We start from the raw sequence: 25,404 nt of genomic DNA, 5'->3' as shown, positions 1-25,404 counted from the left end.
CCTCAGGGTTTGGCGTGCCTCTCTTTGGTCTGGATCTTTTTTTGTGTGTATGCATGGTGATGGCAGCCACAGAGGAGGGTTCCTTGTGACCTCCAGGTATACTGTGGGCCCCAAGTGGACCCCGGGGTTCTCCTCCTTAGCCATTCCTGCGGGTCCCTCCCAGCTGTCTGTTCACTTCCAAGGTGGGCACTGGCCCCTGTGATTCTCTATCCACTGGGCTCTCCTCACGCAGTCTTGTAGGTCATTGTCCTTATGTCCTCACTGTGAGGCTGGGCAGCCTTGCTTAGAGAGGAAGCTGCATCTTCTCTCCTGGAGGGAGACGCATCCCTGAGCATCTGGCCATGTGTTCCCCTCTCTCAGGGGGTTTGCCAGCAAGCGCTCTCGCTCCAGCCCCGCTCCATCCCCTTCCTCTGATTCTGCTCATGAGAAATCAGGTTCTTCATAAAGGATCATACAACCACTGGAGGAGTTTAAACTGCATAGAAAAACAACAGCTGTTACTGGGCTCATCCAGGGCCTTCTCACACGAGGAAGGTTCTAGAACCCTCACAAGCACCATTTTGACGACATCTCCTCCCAAAGCCTCTGAGAAGTCTGTGATTAACTCCAATTTTGCTAGCAGGGATGGGGGAGATGGGCTGTGGCAGAGATACCCTCCGTGTCCACAGAGTCCTCTCTCCCCTCTTCCCCAATTTCTCTGGACGAATCCAAGAGACAGGGCTCTCTTCCCGGGCTCCCTGCACACAAACACGCCGACTGTTTGCTGCTCCGAATGTGTTGCCTCCCACATGGCCCTGGCGAGCAGCCCCCTCACCATTTTCTCATGCGCTCTAATTGCCAGCATCGTTAATACCCAGTCATTAGCTGCTCCCACTGTTTGGGGGTAGGGGTGGGCGCCCATCCATCCTGCCCCTAAATGCTACAGGGGCTTTGCGGGGGATCGAAGGTGACAGCTCGGCAGCAACCCGAGGTCTCAGCCTGCGATCCTCCCTTGGCAAGGCTTTTGGAGCTGGGGGAGGGAGGCAGGAACGCTCCATCCGGGAGGCTCATCTCCAGCCCGCCCCCCGCCCCAGGAAAGGTTCTGGATGCCAGCGAGGTGGGAATGCTGACTTCTCCCGCTTTGAGCAGAGCTGCAGGGGGACCCCAGCTGCTTGTGAGCACAGGCCTGTGGGAAAAGCCGCCCTTACAGATGCTGGAGATGTCACGAGCATCCGCCTTTGCACCACCTGCAGCCGCAGAGACCTTTTGACTTTGGTCCTCCTGCTGTCTCTTGCGCATCCCCCCAGCTGCGTCTCCAGCAAAGCCCATTGCTCGTCCCTGCTCCTGCGTTGCTGGAAGGGCAGAGTGGAGTGCTGGAACTGGCTCTGACTGCCCCCAACCCCCGCCCCACCCCCCGCTCCAGGCTGCCCTGGGGCCTCTCCTTCGTCCTCCCACCCCTCCCAGCTTGGCCGCCTTTGTTCTTCTCCTAGGCTCGAATTTTCTCCTGAATATATGCTGTGTGCCTCTGTGGTACATCTGTCCCCTTTGTCGAGTGCCCTTCTCTCTCTGCCTCAACTCCAGGCAGTGCAGGGCTGTGGGAGCTCAGACACCCCTCCTTGGGAGACAGGACTTTTCTGATGGGGTCCTCCCTGCCTGAGCTGCCACCCTTCTCCTCCCTATAGGAGGCTGGATTCTTCCTACTTCTTCTATTGATATTTCTCTGACCACCTTCATCTACTTTCTTCTTCTTTTTAAAAAATATTTTATTTATCTGGCTGTGCCGGGTCTTAGTTTTGGCACATGGGATCTTTAGTGGCATGATCTTTAGTTGATGTGGGATTTAGTTCCCTGACCAGAAATCGAACTTATGCCTCCTGCCTTGGGAACAAGGCCTCTTAGCCACTAGACCCCTTCATCTACTTTCTACAAATGCCAATCACCATGTATGCACATGTGTGCCTATATGCATACAGACAGATACACACACACACACACACACACACAGACTGTATTTATGTGAATAGATGGAGGGAGGGTTTGGGCAGGTTGGGACTCTGAGAGCTGCCACTCAGAGGCGTCCTGTTGTGACTCCGTCAATGTCACCTTGGTAAAGAGGGTAGCAGCAAGAGCACCGGGTTACAATTCAAAACTCCTTTGACACAGGCTCACAATGTCAAAGCTCTTCTTGAATTCCTTTTTATCTTCTCTGCACAGTGGTAATCTATTACAGACGATGTTTTCAAGGTACCTTTCTTTAGGGGTGGTGTGGGTATGGGCATTTCTGAGGTCATGGACCCGTATGAAAAAGCTGTGTGAATAAATTCAGTCTAGTATATTAATCAGTCCGTCCATCCATCTATCCATCCATCCACCCATCCACCCATCCATCTGTTGGTTTAATGACCATGTATCAAATACTGTCTTGGTCCCTGTCCTTGAACAGCACGCAGTCTTGAGCAGGGATGCGTAATAGGGTTTGTATAGAGTCTGGTGAAGGAAGCCAAGGGCTCAAGAGCACACTTTCTACTCCAAGGGCAGCAGTGCTTTAAGTGTGACTTCAGCATCACCTGGGAACTTGCTGGGAATGCAGTTTTTTGGCTCCACCAGACCTTCAGAAACAGACTCTGAGGGTGCCGGTCAGCAATCTGTGTTTTTTTTTTTTTTAGCAATTTTATTTATTTATTTAATATATTTTTTGCCTGTGCCAGGTCTTTGTTGCTGCACACAGGCTTTCTCTAGTTGTGACAAGCAGGGGTACTTGCTAGTTGGGGGCCGCAGGCTTCTCGTTGCTGGTGGCTTCTCTTGCTGTAGAACACAGCCTCTAGGGTGTGTGGACTCAGTAGTTGTAGCTCCCGGGCTCTGGAGCATTGGTTCAATAGTTGTGGCACATGCGGCCTTAGTTACTCCATAGCATGTGAGATCTTCCTGGATCAGGAATCGAACCCATGTCTCCTGCATTGGCAGGCAGATTCTTTACCACTGAGCCACCAGTGAAGCCCCAGCAATTTGGTTTTTAAAAAGTCCTGCAGGGCAATGAAAGTGTCAGAACATTAGAACATTTAAAAAGCATGAGGGGATTTGCAAAGGCTTCCCTGAGGAGGTGACCTTCAAGTTAGCCCTTGAAGAACGAGGAGAAATTGACTGGGTGGGAGAGAGCTTCCCAAGCACAGGGAACTGTGTGCACAAGGGCAGAGGTGTGAAGTAACATGTTGCGTTCAGACACTTAATAGTAGTTGGGTTTGACAGTGGCATTGGAGAAATGGTGGAAACATGGGCAAGGGCCACAGCTTTAAGTATCTTCTTTGTCAGGCTGGTTAGTTGTCATCCTATAGGGAAAAGGAGACTTTATTTTCTTGGGCTCCAAAATCACTGTGCATGGTGACTGCAGCCATGAAATTAAGACACTTGCTTCTTGGAAGGAAAGCTATAACAAACCTAGACATCATATTAAAAAACAGAGAGATCACTTTGCCAGCAAAGGTCTGTATAGTCAAATCTCTGGTTTTTCCAGCAGTCATGTATGGATGTGAGAGTTGGACCATCAAGAATGCTATGGGCTGAAGAATTGATGCTTTCGAAATGTGGTGCTGATGAAGACTCTTGAGAGTTCCTTGGACTGCAAGGAGACCAAACCAGTCAATCCTAAAGGAAATCAACCCTGAATATTCATTGGAAGGACTGATGCTGAAGCTCCAATACTTAGGCCACCTGGTATGAAGAGCTGACTCATTGGAAAAGACTCTGATGCTGGGAAGGATTGAAGGCAAAAGGAGAAGGGTGTGGCAGAGAATGAGGTGGTTAGATAGCATCCTGGACTCAATGGACATTAATTTGAGCAGACTCCAGGAGACAGTGGAGGACAGAGGCACCTGGCCTGCTGCGGTCCACAGGGTCTCAACGAGTTGGACATGACTTAGTGACTAAACAACAACAAAGGAAAAGGAGAACCGTGACTAGAAGTAAGAATAAATGATTTATAAAGAAATATATGTGGCATATTATTAATTGTTGGGCTTCCCTGGTGACTCGGCTGGTAAAGAACCTGCCTGCCAATGTAGGAGACACAAGAGATGGGGGTTCGATCCCTGGGTTGGGAAGATCTCCCGAAGAAGGAAATGGCAACCCACTCCAGCAGTCTTGCCTAGAAAATTTCATGGACAGAGGAGCCTGGCAGGCTACAGTCCATGGGGTTGCAAAGAGTTGGACATGACTGAGTATGCATGCATGCGCACACACATACACGCACATTATTAATGGTGGTATGGCATCGCTTTCTTATTTAAAAGCAGAAATGATTGTAAAATGCTCTCTACAACATACTTGGAGCTTCTATGAAGGAAATATGTTTTAATGTGTGGATCTATAAAATTTATTCCAAGCCTATGTCTCAGGTACCTGGCATGGAAGTCGGGTTGCCCTCAGCCCCAAAAGGGCTCAGTCTTCTGTTTAATAGCGGTGGCCTGGCATATAGCTAGGCTCTCAATATCTGTCAAGAGAAGAAAAGTCCCCACCCCAGTGTGCCTGTGGAGGGCATGCTGTACTTTGCAGAACTGAAAGAGGAGAGCCGAGTTGATTAAGGGTAATGTCGGCTGATTAGATAATCTGAAAATTAGTCTGATAATGTGCAAATTATCTAAAAGAAGCATATGATGTCATTGCTACACTGATGGGGAAGATGGAACAGATGTTAGTCTTCTGACATCTCTGTCCTCCAGCATATGGCCCAGGGGCAGCGGATACAGCTTCAAGAGAGAGAGTGAAAGTTACTTTTTGCATGGGCTTAAGAATTTTGGATCACTCTGAAAGGTGCCTGAGAAGCTTTATAACCCACACAACCCACCCTACCACTCACCCAACCTTGATGCAGGAAGTTCAGGCTTTGATCCAGGGCTCTGTCTGAAAAAGTCAGCTGCTTTTCACTCCCTAAAGAGCAAATTTGGAACACGGGTGTTCCTTGGGTGAATTATTATTTCACTGAACCGTTATAGATTCCAAAGCAAAGAGGAATCTGAGGGGTTGCTCTGGCCTTGAAGGTATACTTGGAGTCAGCTCTCCAAACCTGTGGATCATCCACACTCTGGACCCTGCGGCTGAGAAAATGGCATTGGAATTGGCCCGGCCAGTGTGTGGATCATGACTTGGCCACCTTGCCATCTTCTGTGTGTGTGGATGTGGGTCAGTTACTTACACTTCTCTGCTCCTTTGTTGCCTCATCTGGGAAACAGAGAGGACCGTCTTTCTGCCCCTGTGGGGTTGTTGTGTCTCCAGGTGATGCAGGTGTCTGGCACTTGGCCCTCTTGCTAAGAGTGCCTGCATCCCACCTCCGTGCCCTTCGGGTCAGCAGAACTTGTCCAGACCACAGACCGATGATCTGAGTCAGGGTCTGTCTGTGGCCATGTGATGCTGAGAAACTGACTGCCTATGGGGGTCTCACTGGCCTCAGGCAAAACTATCAGAGCCTGGCTCAGTCCTGGCACAACCTTTGCTAACTCTTAGATATGGTACAACAATCCTTCCACATAAGCCAAACATGAGTGTTTATTGAGGACTTACTGGGCATACACCCTCATGGGGCCAAGTGTAACTGGGGCTCCCAAAAAACAGAACATGTAGTCTTGGCCCCAGGAAATGAGACGGATACCAGACACCAGGTAGGAGGAAGCTGTGGGGTGGAATCTAGCCGGTGTCTGGCCCTGAATTTCCCATCCTGTTTCCCCAGCCACTTGCCTTTCTGTGAGCCTCTTGTTTCTCTCGCATTTTTGGCCTAATTACCTAGAATGTTCAGGATTGAAGAGTTCCATGTCCTGATCAGTGACAAGGACGATAATAGTTGCTGACATTCCTTGAAGGTGTCAGACACTGTGCTAGGCGTGCCATGTTTATCTCATTCATTCCTCACAGTAACCTTATAAGGTAGGTGCCATGTCTCCTAGAGGACACCAAGGCACCCAGAGACCGAGGGATGTGCCCTTGGACATGTGCCCTTGGAGCATGAATGTGAATTCTCCAGTCATGTGTCGCTTCTTGGGAAAGCTTACTTATTTATTACTGTGATCTATTTTTCCTGCCTTTTCAGAAATAAAGTTGTTTTACAGAGGAAAAGAAAGTGAGAAAGACATGGTGGAATATCTAATGGTACCAGACACTTTATACACATCATGTCATGTGACGTCTGCAAGTCCATGAGGCACATGCCTCTGATTTTATGGATGAGGAAACGGAGGCTCAGAAAGGTTTAGGAACTTGCCCCAGGTCACACAGCAAGATGAGAAGCTGAATGTGAATGTGCTTAATTTGGACACCATTCAATTATGTCAGGATACTGGAACCCCAAGTGATGGATCCCAGTCTTAACCCGGGATGTTTGTCATGGTCCTACTGATGACCCTTAATTTTCCCCTATAGGTCAATTATCAAGTGCATGATATTGCGTAGTGACTTTTCAAAAGAAATGAATGTATTAATGGGCAATATCAAAGTCAGCCTGGGTTATATAACAAAATACTATAGACTGGGTAGCTTAAACAATAGGAATTTATTTCTCACAGTTCTAAAAGTGTCTTTTAGATGGGTTGGTGTCTTGTGGGGACTCTCTCTTTGGGTTGGAGATGGCTATCTCTTTGCTATATCCTCACATGGCCTTTTCTTGGTACATGTTGCTGCAGGGCCAGGTGAGCTAAGTCCCTTCAGTCATGTCCAACTCTTTGTGACCCCATGGACTGTAGCCCACCAGGCTCCTCTGTCCTTGGGATTCTCCAGGCAAGAATACTGGAGTGGGTTGCCATGCCCTCCTCCAGGGGATCCCAACCCAGGGATTGAACCTGTGTCTCTTATATCTCCTGCCTTTGGCAGGTGGGTTCTTTACCACTGGCACCATCTGGGAAGCCCCACAGGTTGGTTGAGAGAAGCAAAGTCTCTGGTGTCTCTTCTTATAAGGACACTAATCCCCACCACGAGGGCCTCATCTCTCGATGCCATCACGCTAAGGGTGAAGACTTTAACATGTGCATTTTAGGAGAGAAACAATTCAGGCCATAGCAGGCATATTTAATCTTCAAAACAAACTTCAGCTATTTATGACGTTATGTGGAACCTCCTTTACAAATTCTGCTGGAGACTTGTAAATGAGTTTTGCTCTGGGAAAAAAAAAATCACACATCTCTCAGTTCAACCATTTTCCTGCATCTTTCTCTCTCATTCTATGTCTCAGTCTTTCAAAGTTCTTTTTAATCTCTTTCTGACCTTGTTCTTTAAAAAGGTAATGCTGTACCTAAAGTGAAAACCCTAGGACTCATCCTTGGTTCTGTTTTCCTTCACCACCCATATTGGTTCCCCTTTCAAAACATACCTCAAGTCAGTCTCCCTTCTTCCATCTCTAGCACCACCAGCTTCAGCTCCTGCTTGGGTCATTGCAACTTCCTTATTGGTCTCTCTGCCTTTATTCTTACCTCTCATAGTCTCTTCTCCATGGAGTAGCCAAAGTGGTCTTTTAAAAGTATAAGGTAGATTATGCCATGCCATGCTCTCAAAACTTTCATCATACTTGAATACAATCCAAACTCTTCACCTTGAGGGCCCATATTTTTGCTTCTCAAAGTGTGGTCAGCAGTTTCAGCATCGCCTGGGACTCAGGTGACCAACTTGTCCAGGTTGGCCGAGGACATTCCCAGTTTTAGACTGAAAGTTCTGTGCCCTGAAAACACCTCAGTGGCAGGCACACCTGGATAGCTGGCTACCCTGTGGGGGAGCTTATAAGATATGTGGATTCTTAGGGCCTTCCTGGGCCTATGAATCTTAATCTGAATTTTAATGTGATCCCTAAGTGGTTTGTTTGCACTACACTCAAATTTGAGAAGCCCTAGCCTCCAGGGACTGCTGGCCACTCTGACTTGACTTCCCTCGGGTGTGTGGTTGTATGTGCCTATGGCAAGGTAGTATCATGTGGGCCAGCTAAGAGCCCCACTGCCTGGGTTCAAGGCCCATGTAGCTTGACCTTAGATAAGCATCCTTGTGCCTTATCACCTGTGTGAAATGAGAACATTTATGCCTCCATTCGTTCTCCATTGCTTCAGTCCTATCTGACTCTTTACGACCTCATGGACCATAGCCCGCCAGGTTTCTCTGTCCATGGGATTCTCCAGGCAAGAATACTGGAGTGGGTTGCCATGCCCTCCTCCAGGGGATCTTCCCAATCCAGGGATCGAACATGAGTTTCCTGCATCTCCTGCACTGCAGGCAGATTCTTTACCACTGAGCCACCAGGGAAGCCCTAATGCATCTACACCACAGGGTTATGTGATGGTGAAATAAGTGAATTCATATACAGTACAGCACTGATGGAAGATGTGTATGACGCAATGTGATATGTCTATCACGTGTCTCAGTAGAGCTGTGGTCCTCCAGCTTGAGCGCGTCAGGAACACCTGTTCCTTAAACACACACACACTGCTGGATCCCACCCCAGAATTTTGGATTAGGTAGGTCTGAGGTGGAGGCCTAGAATTTGCATTTTTAAGAAGTCCCTGTGTGAACCACTGCCTTAGAGAGGTAGAGCTTTCGAAAACAGCTAAGCAATCAGTGTTTCCCTTTAATTCTTTTTTCTTTTGGAAGCACTGAGTCATGTAACCAGGAATAATGTGGCACTGTTAAATCTAGGGGGAACTTGGTTTTCACCCTTTTCCTAGGACTCTGTCCTACTGCAGGCAATGTCTGTGTGGCTCCCAGCACCCACTTCCCGGCTTGCTTTCTGGGTGTGGTCCTCGTCTGGGCCCTTATCCCCGGGCTGGCCTGCCCATCAGCTCCATGGTCCTTGACTCTCTCCACCTCCTCAGGTCTGATGCTTGGGGCTCATCCTTTTCTTTTCCCTGAGTACTACTTTTCAGTTTGAAGGACACAGAAAATGCTGGTCCTTGGCAGACCAATGGGGTTGACAGGCGAGTCCCGTGGAGGTGGTGGCGAGGAGGGGTGGAGAGGGGCAAGGCAGAAAGGAAGAGAGGAAGGGAGCTTGTCGAGTTTTGCCATCATGTTAATAATATCCTGACGAGTAAAGCGGACCAGGCTTCTCCTGCTCGACAGCACCAGGATGGTCTGCCGTTCTCTCAGGGGAACGACGCCACTTCATTCACAGCCCTTCTGACATTGTTCCTCTCAAGTGAAACATTCTCCCCCTCAGCTGACTCGTTTGGTGGCAATAACAAGTTGCTACGCCAGGGCACGAACTGACCCACATGACCTGCCGCTGGAAAATGGAAACGTCTCCTTGTGCTTTTCCTTAATCAGCACCGAGAAAAGTAATTCATTTTGCTTCATCTTTTTCTCACTCTTCCGAAGCCTCGGTGACAGACCCCGGGTTGCTGGCCTAAGGCTGGAGCACAAATGACATTACTGTTGGGTCATGTGACTGTCCAGTCCCAGAACTGGGGACGTGGGACCCAAACTCCTGGCAAATGGCAACTCTAAGCAGACATATCCATTAAGATGGAGACATCAGTGTGAACAGACACATGCTTTCTGATTCTACAGCACAGTGTCTTGGAGTAAATATTTACAAGGTCTGTGTCTAACGGTTTGAATCTTGTGTTCTATAAGGACAGAGGGAAGAAGACAGATAAAAAGAAGGTTGGGATGACTGGCATACACTTAACATTTTCAGGAAGATTTTGTAGCCACCAGAGCACATAGTAAGTCAGGGCCTAATGTTCTCAATGGCTACTTCAGCGCTCCTGGCAAGACAGCAAACATGGGGTTCAAGGGGCCCTGGGAGATTGAGACTGGGACTGAGACTGGGAGTTCTTAACTCCTTCCATCTTGGCTTTCCAAGAAATGCCTAAGGGAGAGGCTTCCCGCAGGAGGGCAGACCTGTTGACTTTCTCCACCACTGCTTTTTTCTCTCTGATGGCCCTCCACCCAGTCTTTATGTCCCCCGTGACAGCCAGGACTGATGCTGGCAGTGCCTTAGGACGGTCAGTCAGTGCTCAGGAGACGCTTTGCATCCCCTGAATTCCTGATCTTTGACTTCCCTTTTCCTGGCAGTTGTTTTTTTTTCCTCTTCCAAAAGCCTCTGTGAAGATTTGCCCATCCTTTCATTAAGTATTTATTGTCAGCTCTGTGTCAGTCACGGTGTCAGGTGCTGGGGATTCAGAGATTAAAGACACTGCTCCTGCCCTCAGGGAGCTCATGGCTAACATGGAGAGAGATGCGTACACAAATATGAAGTAGGGATGAAAGGCTGAGTTCCTCGGGGTTTGGAAAAATTCGCTTTTCTGTCTCTTCTTTCACCCTATTATAATCCTCGGATAATAGGCCTAAAGGGGGCCTTAAGACGGCATCTCGTGTATTCCCTTGCTTCTGGATGGGCATGCATTCAAACAAACCTGGGCCAGGGGCATCTTCCCAGGTGCAGAGGCCTCTCCCGAGAAGGCTGCTCCTCCAGCCAGGCCTTCTTCACCTGTTGAGCTGCGCTCGTGTCCAGCTTTCTGACAGCAGTGTGCTGCCATTTCAGCTCCTGTCTCCCGTTGTCCTTGACAATATGGAGTCTGGTGATTTAGGTCTATCCATAAACCCGAAGACTTATTAAATCAGCCCTCAGCCTTCTTGTCTCCAGAAGGACTAATCTGGGGGCCTGGAGTCATTCTGCCTTAGCAGCACCGCTCCCAAGTCCCTGTCACGCACTCACACTGTGTTCAATGCCAGGTGGCAAGATGGTGCATGAGGCCTGGCGGTCATGTGCTGAGTGGATCCGAGTGTCTGTATTCCCCTGGGCTCCCTGGCTGCCCCATCTTCCACATTCATGGAGGAGGGCATCATTCATCTTCCCTCTGGAGCCCCGGGGTGGGACCGGAGTTCCAATAGGTGGCCAAGAGGAACCAGACTGAATGGAATCCCAACATTTTTATTCCTGGGATCTGTGGGATTTATTTTTCCATCAGTTCTAGTGAAGCAGTGAAAAAAAGGTGTCAGGCCTTGGGGATAATTTATATGAGTAAACACGTAAGGAGTAGGGTGAGCAGGAGCATGAGAATTAAGGCCATTTATCCAGGCTTGGAGGCTCTGTGTGCCCTCTGGTCCAGCCTTCCTCGCAGTCTTTATCTCATCACTTTAACCCTCTCCTGGCTCTGCTCCACTTGGGCCCGGAATGGATCTCTTCCCAGCCCCAGCCTTCCGCCGCCTCCCCCTCCCCTCCCGGGTCCCTCATTAAAGGCTTGGTGGAAGGGAGCAGGCAGCGGCGGTGGCCTCCAGCTGAGGCCTGCTCGCTGATTCCGAAGGGAAGGCACGTTGGCTACCCCCCCACACCTCCCGCCCCGTCTCTGCGGCTTCCTCCGCCAGCCCGGCCTGTCCCGCGTGCCCTGTGTGGCCAGCCTGGGGCCGCCTTCCACCTTCTCCCTCTTTGCCTCTCGCTTCCCTTTAACTCCTTTCTCTGAAGATGCGCTCTGCACAGCCACATGGCACCAGGCTAGGATGCTTTACACTTGAGAGATGAAGTAATAACAGGTGGCAAGACCAGAGGCTGCCAGAGCCCAGGATTCCGGTTGCCATGGCAACATGTCAGACCTGTGGAGGGACGGGAACTGTCAGCCGTGGAGGGTGGCGGGGCGGGGAACGAAGGAGGGGTGGGGGGGGGGGGCGCAGAGAGGCACAGCGCCTCCTGGAGGGCTCTTCTCCCTGCCCGCCCTGGGTTCCTTGAGCAGCTGCAGCGTCCTGCTAGCCGGCTCTGGCTGGACAGCTGCGGGCCTGGACTGGGGTGGGGCTGGGTGGTGGGCACGGAACACGGCCCCGAGGCTGTGCACCCTGGCAGGTGGTCGGGGCATCTGCTCGGGATGTGAAGTCTTGCTTTTGTGGATGTGCCATGGAGGAGCCTGAACTTCCGGCTGGCTTCCTTCTTCCCTAGGACCCTAGGGAGGAGGCTCTGGTCTCAGCGGAAGCAGGTGAAGGGCTGTTGCTGGTGGCCAGCCTGTGGCCTCCATGCATTCTTCTCCTGAGTGGCAGGCGCGTCACTGCAGAAATCAGACTGAAAGAGGGGCCAGGCAGCCCTATCTTGGTGGTAGTTCTGTGGAAGGTTTGGGGCCTTGCTTGCCCTTGCCACGTATCCTGGCTGAAGTCAGAGGTCCTGTGATGTGCTTCTGTACTCTTAACATCTTTCCTGAAAGATGGCTCACCCTTTCCCCAGTGTGCTGGTGGGATTATTTGGGACCTGGCTTCCTTTCTCTTGATTTGTTTTATCTGAATACTCCCTCCCACCTTCTGTTATTATTATTGTTTTACATTTTTTCATGAACTTTGTTCCTGATTTCCATTTTTTTCCTTTGAACTTTTTAAAGTTACCCCCCTCACCCCTCAGGTGAACCCCTGAACTCTCAAAGTGTTAGAAAGTGTTAGTTGCTGTCATGTCTGACTTTTTGCAACCCCATGGACTATAGCCCACCAGGTTCCTCTGTCTATGGAATGCTCCCGGCAAGCATAATGGAGTGGGTAGCCATGCTCTCCTCTAGGGGATCTTCCCAACCCAGGGATCGAACCTGGGTCTCCTACATTGCAGGTGGATTCTTTACCATCTGAGCCATGAGGGAAGCTCTCTCAAAGCTCACTTTATTTTCTCAGCAGCTTCTTTGTTTCGCTTATATGATCTCAGGCCATGAACATTAATCAACAGAAAACCAAATTCATCATCGCAGACGCTGCCATCGACATACCACTCAGGTCTTAGGCCTCCCCGTCATCCTGTTCTATGAAGCGGGACTCAATTTCCCATAAGCAGAAGCGGAATGTCTACTTAAATACTACTGGCAAGGTCTGGGCAAGCTTCCTATTTATAGTAAAACCCTTTTTACAATGACCTCATAGATGGTGCCAGGAAATTGCTCACAGATGGGTCAGGCCAAAGGCCAATAAAGCCACAATGTGAGCTTCACTTTAAAAAATTCCTTCATGAGCCTCTGGAATCCTCTGGAGAAGTGTTTTCATGGAGTCTATGACAATAAACAGGGCCACCGGGATGGATTACTGTGGTAGAGACATTAAATGTAAGTTCAAAGGGAATTTCCGCGTTTATCAAGCCAATCTCAATACTTTTTATCGCTTTGGGCTTCCCAAGTAAAGTAATGGGTGAATCACGTTGACTTTAAAGAGATTTATGAAATATTTTATATGCAGAATTGGCTCTGGACTTCCTGGAGGCAGAGAAGTGTGATTAGAGACAGAGTCTCTGGGAACACTGACAACCCAGGGGGTGAATCCCACTTCCTCTGCTTCTTAACTAGGCCCTGAAGCCAGCCCCTTCATCTCTTTGGGCTTCAGTTACCTCATCTGTCAGATGCTCCCTACTTCACAAAAATGTTGTGAGAATCAATGAAATAGTATGTGAAAAGCATCAAGGTAAGATCTGTTACCATCTTGTAGTTGTCATATATGTCTGCTTCTTTATCTTCTCAAAAAGTGGTTGAACAGGGAGCTAAGTGGGTAGGCACAACCTGTTTTTCCCTTCTCAGGAGACAATCCTAGTCTTATACTTTCCTTGTGTGTCTGTGTATAGGACAATGTTGTACCTACTGTAATAGGGGTATCAGTTCAGTTCAGTTCAGTCGCTTAGTCATGTCTGACTCTTTGCAACCCCATGAATTGCAGCACGCCAGGCCTCCCTGCCCATCACCAACTCCCGGAGTTTACTCAAACTCATGTCCATCGAGTTGGTGATGCCATCCAGCCATCTCATCCTCTGTCGTCCCCTTCTTCTCCTGCCCCCAACCCCTCCCAGCACCAGGGTCTTTTCCAAAGAGTCAACTCTTCACGTGAGGTGGCCAAAGTATTGGAGTTTCAGCTTCAGCATCAGTCCTTCCAATGAACACCCAGGACTGATCTCGTTTAGGATGGACTGGTTGGATCTCCTTGCAGTCCAAGGAACTCTCAAGAGTCTTCTCCAACACCACAGTTCAAAAGCATCAATTCTTTGGTGCTCAGCTTTCTTCACAGTCCAACTCTCACATCCATACATGACCACTGGAAAAACCATAGCCTTGGACTAGACGGACCTTTGTTGGCAAAGTAATGTCTCTGCTTTTTAATATGCTATCTAGGTTGGTCATAACTTTCCTTCCAAGGAGTGTCTTTTAATTTCATGGCTGCAATCACCATCTGCAGTGATTTTGGAGCCCCCCAAAATAAAGTCTGACACTGTTTCCACTGTTTCCCCATCTATTTCCCATGAAGTAATGGAACCAGATGCCATGATCTTAGTTTTCTGAATGTTGAGTTTTAAGCCAAGTTTTTCACTCTCCTCTTTCACTTTCATCAAGAGGCTTTTTAGTTCCTCTTCACTTTTTGCCATAAAGGTGGTGTCATCTTCATATCTGAGGTTATTGATATTTCTCTCGGCAATCTTGATTCCAGCTTGTGCTTCTTCCAGCCCAGTGTTTCTCATGATCTACTCTGCATATAAGATAAATAAGCACGGTGACAACATACAGCCTTAACATACTCCTTTTCCTACTAGGAACCAGTCTGTTGTTCCATGTCCAGTTCTAACTGCTGCTTCTTGACCTGCATATAGGTTTCTCAAAAGGCAGGGCAGGTGGTCTGGTATTCCCATCTCTTGAAGAATTTTCCACAGTTTATTGTGATCCACACAGTCAAAGGCTTTGACATAGTCAATAAAGGAGAAATAGGTGTTTTTCTGGAACTCTCTTGCTTTTTCGATGATCCAGCAGATGTTAGCAATTTGATCTCTGATTCCTCTGCCTTTTCTAAAACCAGCTTGAACATCTGGCAGTTCACGCTTTACATATTGCTGAAGCCTGGCTTGGAGAATTTTGAGCATTACTTTACTAGCATTACTTTACTAGTGAGAAGAGTGCAATTGTGCGGTAGTTTGAGCATTCTTTGGGATTGCCTTTCTTTGGGATTGGAATGAAAACTGACCTTTTACAGTCCTGTGGTCACTGCTGAGTTTTCCATATTTGCTGGCATATTGAGTGCAGCACTTTCACAGCATCATCTTTCAGGATTTGAAATAGCTCAATTGGAATTCCTTCACCTCCACTAGCTTTGTTCATAGTGATGCTTTCTAAGGCCCACTTGACTTCACATTCTAGGATGTCTGGCTGTAGGTGAGTGATCACACCATCGTGATTATCTGGGTCATGAAGATCTTTTTTTGTACAGTTCTTCTGTGTATTCTTGCCACTTCTTCTTAATATCTTCTGCTTCTGTTAGGTCCATACCATTTCTGTTGTTTATTGTGCCCATCTTTGCATGAAATGTTCCCTTGATATCTCTAATTTTCTTGAAGAGATCTCTAGTCTTTCCCATTCTGTTGTTTTCCTCTATTTTTTTTTGCATTGATCGCTGAGGAAGGCTTTCTTATCTCTCCTTGCTATTCTTTGGAACTCTGCATTCAGATGGGTATATCTTTCCTTTTCTCCTTTGCTTTTTGCTTCTCTTCTTTTCACAGCTGTTTGTAAGGCCTCCTCAGATAGCCATTTGCTTTTTTGCATTTGTTTTCCATGGGGATGGTCTTGATCCCTGTCTCCTGTACAATGTCACAAACCTCGGTCCATAGTTCATCAGGCACTCTGTCTATCAGATCTAGTCCCTTAAATATATTTCTCACTTCCACTGTATAATCATAAGGGATTTGATTTAGGTCATACCTGAATGGTCTAGTGGTTTTCCCTACTTTCTTCAATTTAAGTCTGAATTTGGCAATAAGGAGTTCATGATCTGAGCCGCAGTCAGCTCCTGGCCTTATTTTTGCTAACTGTATAGAGCTTCTCCATCTTTGGCTGCAAAGAATAGAATCAGGGGTATAGTCTAGTGTTGTTCTTCCAGCAACCCAGGGCCCTTGGCTACCCACTCTTGTGTACTCTGGGAGCTAGCTAGACATGACCCAGACCAGATGACCAGTCAATCCATTTGGACATGGACCAGCTCTTCTCTCTGGGGATTAGGGAAATAACCCAGACAGAGAGGGCTATTCAGGGTGACTGGTAACTGTGCCTCTGTCCTTGTAGGAGGAGCTCCTGAGGCATCCCTGGGCTGTTTACCTACCTCTCTGCCATCCTTTCCTAAGCTGTTCATCTCACACATCATTGTTAACCATTGCCTATGTGCAGGACACATTGGTTTTCTAACAATGAGTTGGATGTGTATACTCCCCTATCTGAAGGAGTAAATCATTGACTATGGGGGGATGAGGCAAGTGTACACATGTATGGACAGGGGGAAGGTCCCAGAAGTGACGTCAACAGCATGGTCTCCCCAAGGCCTGACTGGTCATTTCTGGCTAGAGAATTGGGAGAGCTCCATGGGAGAACCCTCGTCCTAAAACTAATCCTAAAGACCCCCAAAGGGTAAGAAGAGAACCAGATGAGAAAGCTGTTGGTTAGTCCATCCCATGCCATTTTACCAAGATGACGGAAGCTTGAGCTCATGTCATGAGAGGAGAGTAGAAATTGAAGCAGAAAGGATTTCACTGTAAAATGAAGTCTAACTGCTCACTATCACTTTCTACACTGGGCCCTCGCTGGGCTAAAATCGTACCCACCCACCTGGCCTGTCACAGCTGTACACACCGGGGTCTGCAGTTAGAAGTTTATCACCTTCTTCATCCCTTTAGCTGAGAGCTTTGTATAACCAGCTACTAACACAAACAAATATACGTGGAGACCCTGCTCTGCTTCAGTTTCTTTGGAAGCTTTGCTTCATCAGATGAATTCACTTCTCTTCTTTGGCCTTTTCCAAGTTGATTTCTCCACCACTGTCTGCTATGCTCTACTAGATTGTTTCTGAATTTTTTATTTCTTGCCAGGTTCAAGTCCCTAGTTTAATATGGTGTTCTACCATTGGTTGTTGGTGGTAAAAACTGTAAAGAATTATTTGGGCTTTCTTTTTTGTTTTTTGCTGCATAGGGTCTTAGTTGTTGTGCTCAGGGGCTTCTCTCTAATTGTGGTTCATGGGCTCTGGAGCATGTGGGTTCTGTAGTTGGTGGTACATGGGCTGTCTAGTTGAGATGTATGGGCTTAGTTGCCCTGTGACATGTGGGATCTTAGCTTCCCAAACAGGGATCGAACCCACATCTGCTGCATTGGAAGGCAGATTCTTTATCACTGGACCACCAGGGAAGTCCCTTTCTGGGCATTCTTATACTCTATATTCTATGTCTTCAATTTGATAAATCATAAGGGATACTGTATGTTGGAGAAAAACTAGATCCTTTGGTTGCTTACAGATTTTGTGAAAGGGGATAAGTCTGACATAAAAGGGAGTCCCTAAGAGAGCAGGAAATAAAAAGGTGATGAGACTGGGCCTCCTGAGAGGTTCGGTGTGATGATATACATGGGGTTCTTTGATCTCTCGTCATGCAGGAAGTTACCTAAGTTGTGATCGGCATTTCCACATTTTATATCTAGTTCATACCAGTCATGAAACTTAGCTTTGGTTGACACTCAACCCCTCCATTTGAAATAACCCACTTCTTTCTGTTCATCTTTTGATTGATTTCCATGATAGTTGCCTAATGAAGAAACCCTGAGTTTATTTGTTTCATAAACATACTTGGATTTCCTTGAGAGAGTTCTAAAATTGGTTAAGATGGCAATTGAGTGAAGAAGAAAGGGACTTCCTTCTGGGTTTGGGCAATGAATTTTACAGGCAGAGTAAACTTTTTGCGGATGTCCTGCTTTTTGGAGATTATTTGCAAAACCATTCTGTATGATGCACATCTGTCTTTGAGATGCAGTGACTGATGAAGAAAAACCCACATATCCGGAGGCCACAGGGTGGGGTCCCCTTCTCTGTTTACCCCAATCAGCCCCCACTTTTCTTGCAGAGAATTGTCTGCCTCCCTGAAGATGAAAATCAATGACTTAGAAACTGATTAAACAATCCAAATAGCAACTGATAAATGGATTAACCCTCTATAATGTAATTCTGTGAGCTTTTGTCTTCCGCCTTCCCCAGGTAAGTTTTTCTATTCCTGGAGGCAAAGAAGAGGCATGGAGGAAGCAGAGGCCAGGGGGAATCATATTAAAGTGGGTGAATCCGTTTATCACTTACTGTCTGGATGGTATTTCTGCTCACATATCTGCTTCCTTTTACAGATTTGTACCCTACGGGACCCTGATTAATGTTAGTCAGTGAATAATGAAAGATAGCGGCAGACGTTGGAATTGGGGAGGAGGAAGGTACCCTTGTGGTTTAGGCTGATCCCATAAACAGAGAGACTTTTCTTCTTTGTCACAGACAGGGAGTGTTAATATGACAAAGAAGTGTCCACAATAGGGATCGAAAAACAAGGAAAATGAAAGCATTTCTCCTCATACAAAGAACCTGTCCAAAGCTTTTTAACCAGCCCTTAGAAACTGAGATTTCAGTGCTTGAGGACATGTGCTGTTTTCACAAGGCTTTGTTTTGAAAAATCATGTCCCAAGATATTCCTTTGCTTTTGTGTAAGGCCTTTCAGCAAGGGTGCCTTGTGAAAACCTTACGCCTCAAGATATGCTCATTAACTCACCATTCAATCCAGTTTTTCAGTTGCTAAGTCATGTCTGACTCTTAGCGACTCTGTGGATTGCAGCACACCACGTTTCCCTGTCCTCCACTATCTCCAAGAGTTTGCTCCAGTTCATATCCATTGAGTTGGTGACACTGTCCACCCATCTCATCCTCTGCTGCCCTCTTTTTGCCTACGGTCTTTCCCACCATCAGAGTCTTTTCCACTGTGTTGAGTCTTTGCATTAGGTGGCCAAAGTATTGGAGCTTCAACTTCAGCAATAGTCCTTCCAATGACTATTCAGGGTTGATGTCCAGTATAAGACTGAGCTAAGTGCCCAGTTCTGATATAGGGATCTGCTGATTAACTAGTCCTGGGTGCTTTCCACAACCAATGAGTCTGGACTTTAGGGAGATGGATGGGGCTGAACAAGATTGGACACCTATGTACCTGCCACCATGTGTATCAGAGTCCCCAAGAGCATCTTCAGGGTCTTTCCTGGAATGATTCCCTCATCCTTGCTTTTTTGTTTTCCTTTTCAGAGACAGAAGGAATATTTCCTAAACAGGAGCCTCTTTCCCTAGGTAGGGCAAGGCCTAGGTAGTGACCTTTCTCTTTCCCTATAGTCACAGCACCACTGATGGTTGTCTTCTGATGTTTGGACCCTGAGGGCTAGTTGTTCAGGATGAGAGAAGGTCACTTGACTCATAGGCTCTCTGGATGCTTCAGTGATCCAGGGATGCAATCAGAGAAGCAGGGTTGTTTCTCTACAAACATAGAACTGACAAATATTGCAAAAACCAAACTCGGCTCTGAATGGCTTGCAAGACATTAGTACCATTGAACTGAGGAGAATCATAAAACTTTGCCCAAGAAAACAACCTGGTTGTGACCAAACCTCAGATTCTAAACTTCATATTCTTTCTGGAGCAGATTCAGCCACACCAGTAAGAGAAGAGGGGCCAGTGGAGACTCACTTCAGCCTAACACTGGATTTTTAAAAAAATGTTTCCACAGCCCAGAAAGGACCAGATGGGACAGTCATTCCCAATAACTACTGTGACTTCTGCTTGGGGGGCTCCAACATGAACAAGAAGAGTGGGAGGCCGGAGGAGCTGGTATCCTGTGCAGACTGTGGACGCTCTGGTGAGTGTGGCCCCTTCTCTCATCGTGTGCCCGTAGACCAGGAACTCTTCCACTCTCATTCCCCTGCCATCTTGTCTGGGGCAGGGACTGAAGGGTGGGTCCAGAAGTGATGGTGGTGATTTTTCGAGTGCAAGGGGGATTTTCAGGTTATTTTGACTGTTTTTTCCTTCTTGAGCCTTAAGAACTAAAATCTATGTTCTGGGATCCAGGGAAAAGGGAAAGAAGAAGGTGTGGGCTTGTGTTTGTCCGGCCTTTCCATGAGGTGGATATTTCTTGGTGTGTGTTGTTATGGACGACGGTGAGACAGTGTGGAAACAGCTGGAGACAGAGGCAGTGTGCTTCCTCATATCGGGTGATGTGCACGTCACAAAAAGACGTGTTTGTTTTGTGGAAGTGCCTGGGGCAAACCGGAAGAATGTGGAGACATGAATGTTGAGAGAGCTGCCATACCTGGAGTTGTGGGGGAGTCAGAGACCCCTAGGCTTCTGGGTAGCAACATAAATACCACCTCCATTGGCCACTCATCCCATTTTCTCATGTCGAAAACCAAAGAGAGCCTGGTAGACCAAGGAGGCAAAAGGGCAGGTGTTCTTAGGACTCTTCTGGAGTAGGCTTGGGATGTTTTGAATTTTCATCTTTAATCTATTCAAAGACTAAACCTGGTTTTGTTCTTTTGTTCTTAAAATGAGTTCAGTCTTCAGGCTTTTGTTTTGCTTTTTTCATGCTGGATCATGGTTGGCTTTTCATATTGTTTTGGGTTGTAATGAGGCTCAAGTGAAAGGCAGGGAGGAAAGTTTCAGACTCACCTTTAGTCTCATAATCTGCTGACTAGTAGATGAAATTCAGTTCTGCTGGGTGGTTAGTTCCAGCAGCTGGGAGTCAGGGCTCCTTCCCACCTTTCTACCCAGCATCTGTTCAACTCCTAGTCCCAAGAGAGGGCCTGAGATGACCATATCTGGCTTTACTGGCTCTGTCCGCAGACTTTAGCTTTTTGTCCTTTAATATTTGGATTGTTTAAGGTTTAAGACGGCAAATCAGTAATTTGGAAAAGCATTGTGGTTTCTGCTGCACGCAACCCCCCACATTTAATGCTTAAGGGCCCTGACAGGGTGGCCCATCTGTGCAATTCTGTCAGTTCCTTTACTTGCCAAATGTGATACCTAATGTTGAAATTTTTATTCTACTGGTGCCAGCTGAGACGAGGGGGCCCATGTGGTAGTGGACTCTGGGATTTAGACTCTCAAAAAGAAAACGAAGCAAATTCAGAAAGAAAACGAAGCAAATGAAATTCAGTTCAGCATTTTTTACGAGCAAGCGATCAGACAAAATCTCTACCACCAGAGGCAGAGTTTCTTGGTGGCATGATATTCTAGTCAGAATTGTATGGACTGCTGTGGGTTGAGGATGGGTTAGAGAGGGCAGCTTCAGAATTCTCAGTGAAAACTGCTGAGATGTCCCCTCTTCCTTTCCTACAAAAGGTGGGGTACTTGAATGTGATCCATGGGGGACCAGGAGTGGGGAGCTGGTTTTTCCTATCCAAAGCCTGTCTCTCCCACAGCCTTAACTCAGCTTATTCTTCCCAGGATCTGTCTGCTATGTGACCCAGGGGGCAGTTTTATACCAGCCTAGGTGTTCTCATTGCAGTCACCAAGGATTAGTTTTGGTGGATAATTTAGTCTGGGTCTGACTCTGATGTTCCTGAAATAGTTGACACCTGGGGAATAAACAGGTGGCATTAGCCCATGGGATATGCTTTGTTGAGGCAGGTGGGTGAATACTTCTCTAGGGCCTCCCTGGAGTCCTTCCAAGGAAGAGTGTGGAGCTCAGGAAAGCTGTCTTTTCCTTCCCATCTACTCCACTATCTACTTTTCCTGGGAGAAAAAATGAGATTCCTGAAACTGACACTGTAAGTGGAGCCTTGTGACCTCAACAGGGGGCAGGCAGTCCTGGGGCCCATTTAGAATGTGAAAGAGTTTGTACCCGAGTTTTCTAGATTTCAGGATACTGTCTTTTATTCAGCTTTGCCACCTCTAGTTCCCACTTTCTGAGTGCTCTGAGTTAGACTGAACAACCCCAGACTTTCTGGAGTAACTTAGACCTGGGCGTGTTTAAGACCGGGAGCGTGCGTTCACGTGCCTGCATGCCTGTGTGCACACATGCGTGTTTGTGAATGCGCATGTGTGTGGGTGCAGGACACAGACATGTCCTCCAGGGGTAAACAAGACGAGAGGCTCTTTGAAGACCTACCACTTATCAGACTTTCCAACTTCTTTTTCGCTTTCAGTGCAAATGAACTACATGTTGTAAGGGCAGAATTGAAAGTGTTTGGGAAGAATGGGATTAGAAACGGGTAAAAATAAAAATAAAATGGATGGAGGCTTAACCACCTTGACCGGGTTATCTGACAGTAATACCTTTGTAAAGCTGGCTGTCAAAATGAAGGACAAGCATTGTGCAAAGAAACGCCAACTGAAAACACCAAAGAAATACCAACCAGGGCTTAAAAACCACCAAGAAAACTCCTTGTCTGGGGCGGGTGGAGCGAGCGTGCATGTGAATGTATGCTTTCCGAAGAGAAGAAGGAAAGAAAGATCATGGTTGAATCTGGCGCTGTCAGAGCTACGGACAAATATATTGTGGTAGAGGTATCCCCAGATGCCTTTCTGGGGAGGGGAGAACCCTTTTCCTTGGAAATGTTGGCTTTGTCCTCTTACCCCAAACCCCTGTCACCAGGTGACGCACCCAGTTAATCCCTTTGGTGTGGAATGATGTATGATCTTGCTATTAAGAATAACACTGTAATAATGTATTAAGAATATTAATAATGCTGTCTGTTGCTTAACCCATGTGCTGATATATTCATCATACATGTCAGCTCATTTGGGAGGAGAAGGCAGGAAGGAGAAGGAGGCAGCGGCCGCAGCACGCACCACGGAGGACTTATTCGGTTCCACGTCAGAAAGTGACACCTCAACTTTCCACGGCTTTGACGAGGACGATTTGGAAGAGCCTCGCTCCTGCCGAGGACGTCGCAGTGGCCGGGGTTCGCCCACAGCTGATAAAAAGGGCAGTTGCTAAACGCACGGGACAGACTCTCTGGGCAATTAGCCATCACCCTGTGACTTTGGTCATTGTTCTGGTTCTGATTTTTTTTTTTTTTAAGTGAAAGACAGTTTAGATTTTCCCTTCATCCTGGCTTTTTCCTCTCACCTTCCACACGTTCCTCTCTTCCTTTCCCTCTATTTAGGGTACGTACAGCAGAAGCACAAACTACTGAAAAGAAGCAGAACAAAAGAGCAGAATTAACAGTCCTTCAGAGAGACGGCATTGTGATGTACTATTTATTTTCCATAGATATGGGAAGTTAGGTGGATTAGCTCTTTTTTTGGGGGGGGGATCTTTTTGACCTGAGCAGAGTTGATTTCCTCAGTTTCCCTATTTATTGGCAAAATGAAGAGAGGAGGAACCTTGGGTTTGGAAACAAAGAACCAATAGTGTTTAAAAAGTGATTATTTATATATTCTAGCTATTATTAGTAGACCTCCTTTTTTTTGAGACAGTGAGGGAGAGAGAAGGGAAGTCAAATAAATGAAAGTAATATTCCACGTAGAAGAAAGCCTCCGTGGGGGAGGATTGATCCAAGGCGACCCCGTCGGGAGGAGGTCCTCGATCGGAGAGGGTGGCATCATCTGTACCCCATGGAGTCGGCGGCTCCCCACAGCAGACCCCTCCCCACTTCTCCTCCTCGACCTTGCCATCTTCCTCCCCATTTGCAAGAACATGTCAGCAGCTCCTGGGAAGCCGGGCCGCCCATGTGTGGCCTCCGTCCAGTGCCTGGGCCCCAACCAGCAGCACCTGCGGGATCCTCTTCCTCCATCAGCAGAGCTGCTGTTTTGTTGTTGCTGGTTCTTTCCTCGCCTTCCTCCTGGCGAAGAGCGATTTCCAAACTCAGGAATGGACTCCGAGCAGAAAGTCATGGACTCAGCAGTGACAAAACCACCCGAGGATGCGCTCGTGGAAGAAAGAACGTTACCTCACCGTAGAGTTCCCTCTCCCCTCGCCCCTGTCTAAAAACATATAAATACCCATTGGATGATCGAGTCTCCCATATTTCTTCTATTTTTTATAGTGCCCTCCAGGCACTTTGTTTTATGTTTCCAGTAGCACCTCCTGAAATAAACCAAAGCAACACTTGCTCAAGGCCCCTGGGGTGATGAAGACCATCCACCTCGTTGCCAGTCCCAAGGATGAACAGCTGTGCGGTCCTTGTCCAAAGGTATGTCCTGGCTGACTTGTCTTATAATGAGGGGACACCATCCTAGTTGTTTTGTTTTCTTTATGTTTTTTCCTTCTTTCTTTTTTCCTTTCCCCTCTTCTAACTTGTCTTTTGTTTTTCTGGGTTCAGACCCCCTTACTCATGTGGGAGTGGCCCCTGGAGCATCTTTCTACCCAATCATCTACTGTCTGTGTGTGCATGCTTACTTATGTGGGCCCGGGCCTAGGTGTGGGAGCTGAGTCTTCTTGGACTCTGGAGGGCTCCATGTGGAGAATGGGGGCGGTTTTCAACTGCAAGAGAAATGGTTGGGGGAGTGCTTGGCTAACTGCCTCCTTTGGCTATGCCTGGAAGCAGAACCGAGGGAACTGAGGTCGGAGTTGGCTGCTGTCCTGGGGTAGGAGTGAGGGGACTGCATGTCTAGGGTGGAATTCTTTACCCTAGGTACCAGTTAAAAGAAGATCTCTGATTAGGTACTACATCCCAGTTGATGTGGAGATTCTGAATCCCCCCCAAGCGTGGTCAGGGTCTCCGGCCTTCACAAGAGTATAGGTGCAAAGACGTAGGCATGGCCTCTTGGCTTGAGTTGGGAGACCTAGGAGGCCACCCAGGCAACAGGCTGTAATGTCTGGAAGGATCTGCTTTGACTATCCAGTTTTTGCAGAGCCTCATGAGTTAGACCTCTCAAACTAACACACCAACCCAGCAGAAGCAAGGACCAAGCAAAGAAACCCACAGATGGACTCTTTATGCTTCCTTTTCTGGTAGTCTGAGACAGAAAGGGCTTCCACTTTTCTCCTGCTTTAAATATGTAAGTGCTTTCCTGGGCGTTTGTGCTCAGTTGTGAGAGAATGAGAGTAACTGCCTCACCCACTTGGGAGATGGTCTGCCTGATCTGTATGTGGCCCTGTTCTTAGAAAATATGGCATAAACCTCCAACGTTGTAGTATTCCTGCATGCTCATGTGTGGGAAAAAGCCAACGTAGCTGGTTCCAGTTGGTTTCTGCAGAGGGGCTGACAACCTGCTCTTGCTGTCATCCTTCACCCCTTTATTTCATCTGTTCTGTTACTTTGACTCGGGATTCATAGCCTTATAATTTTCTCCCACTGGTAAAACATGAGCTTCTACGTTAATAAAAATATATCCAACCAATCTATATGGCCATTTGAAATCTTGTAGTCCTGAAATTATCAGTGACAGCTTGACTTTGAACTTGAAATTAAAGAAAAAACTCACATAAGGCAAATTATGAAAGTTCATCTAATTCAGAGTCTAGCTTGGGGTTCTGAAGGGGAACCATGAATGAACTGTCTAAACAAACTCCCATGGAAAGATTTATCTGAGGATGGCTATTGCTCACCTATTTTAGTTTTGCTAGCATAACTTGATCTTCAGTGTCTCTTGTTTAGACGTCCTCATCTTTCTTAGCTGGTATGGCAAAGGTGAATGTAATCAGGCATCTTAGCATTACTTGAGTACCTTATCTCATCTTGCTTATAGTATCAGAATTTACAATCTTAAAAA

At 47.3% G+C, this 25,404-nt stretch overlaps 1 protein-coding gene across 7 annotated transcripts in view; it reads left to right on the top strand.

Moving 5' to 3' along the window:
- Window positions 1-25,404, top strand: part of DPF3 (double PHD fingers 3) — a 303,529-nt gene that overhangs the window by 203,146 nt on the left and 74,979 nt on the right. For 5 of the 7 annotated variants that reach the window (XR_006270117.1, XM_043472462.1, XM_043472461.1 and 2 more), the window contains exon 8: window positions 19,478-19,606. Coding sequence is in view for 5 of the 7 variants with exons in the window: in XM_043472462.1 (XP_043328397.1) it covers window positions 19,478-19,606 (129 nt within the window). In the remaining 2 variants the exon portion in view is untranslated. Of the gene's footprint in view, window positions 1-3,493; window positions 3,554-19,477; window positions 19,607-22,481; window positions 23,883-25,404 lie in introns of those variants that run through there. The other 2 variants (XR_006270118.1, XM_043472463.1) reach the window with 2 other exon arrangements.

Source organism: Cervus canadensis, chromosome 6 (assembly GCF_019320065.1).
Source record: "Cervus canadensis isolate Bull #8, Minnesota chromosome 6, ASM1932006v1, whole genome shotgun sequence".
Lineage (NCBI taxonomy): Eukaryota > Metazoa > Chordata > Mammalia > Artiodactyla > Cervidae > Cervus > Cervus canadensis.
The sequence above is the reverse complement of the archived record's forward strand: the minus strand, read 5'-3'. Positions and strand labels throughout refer to the sequence as shown.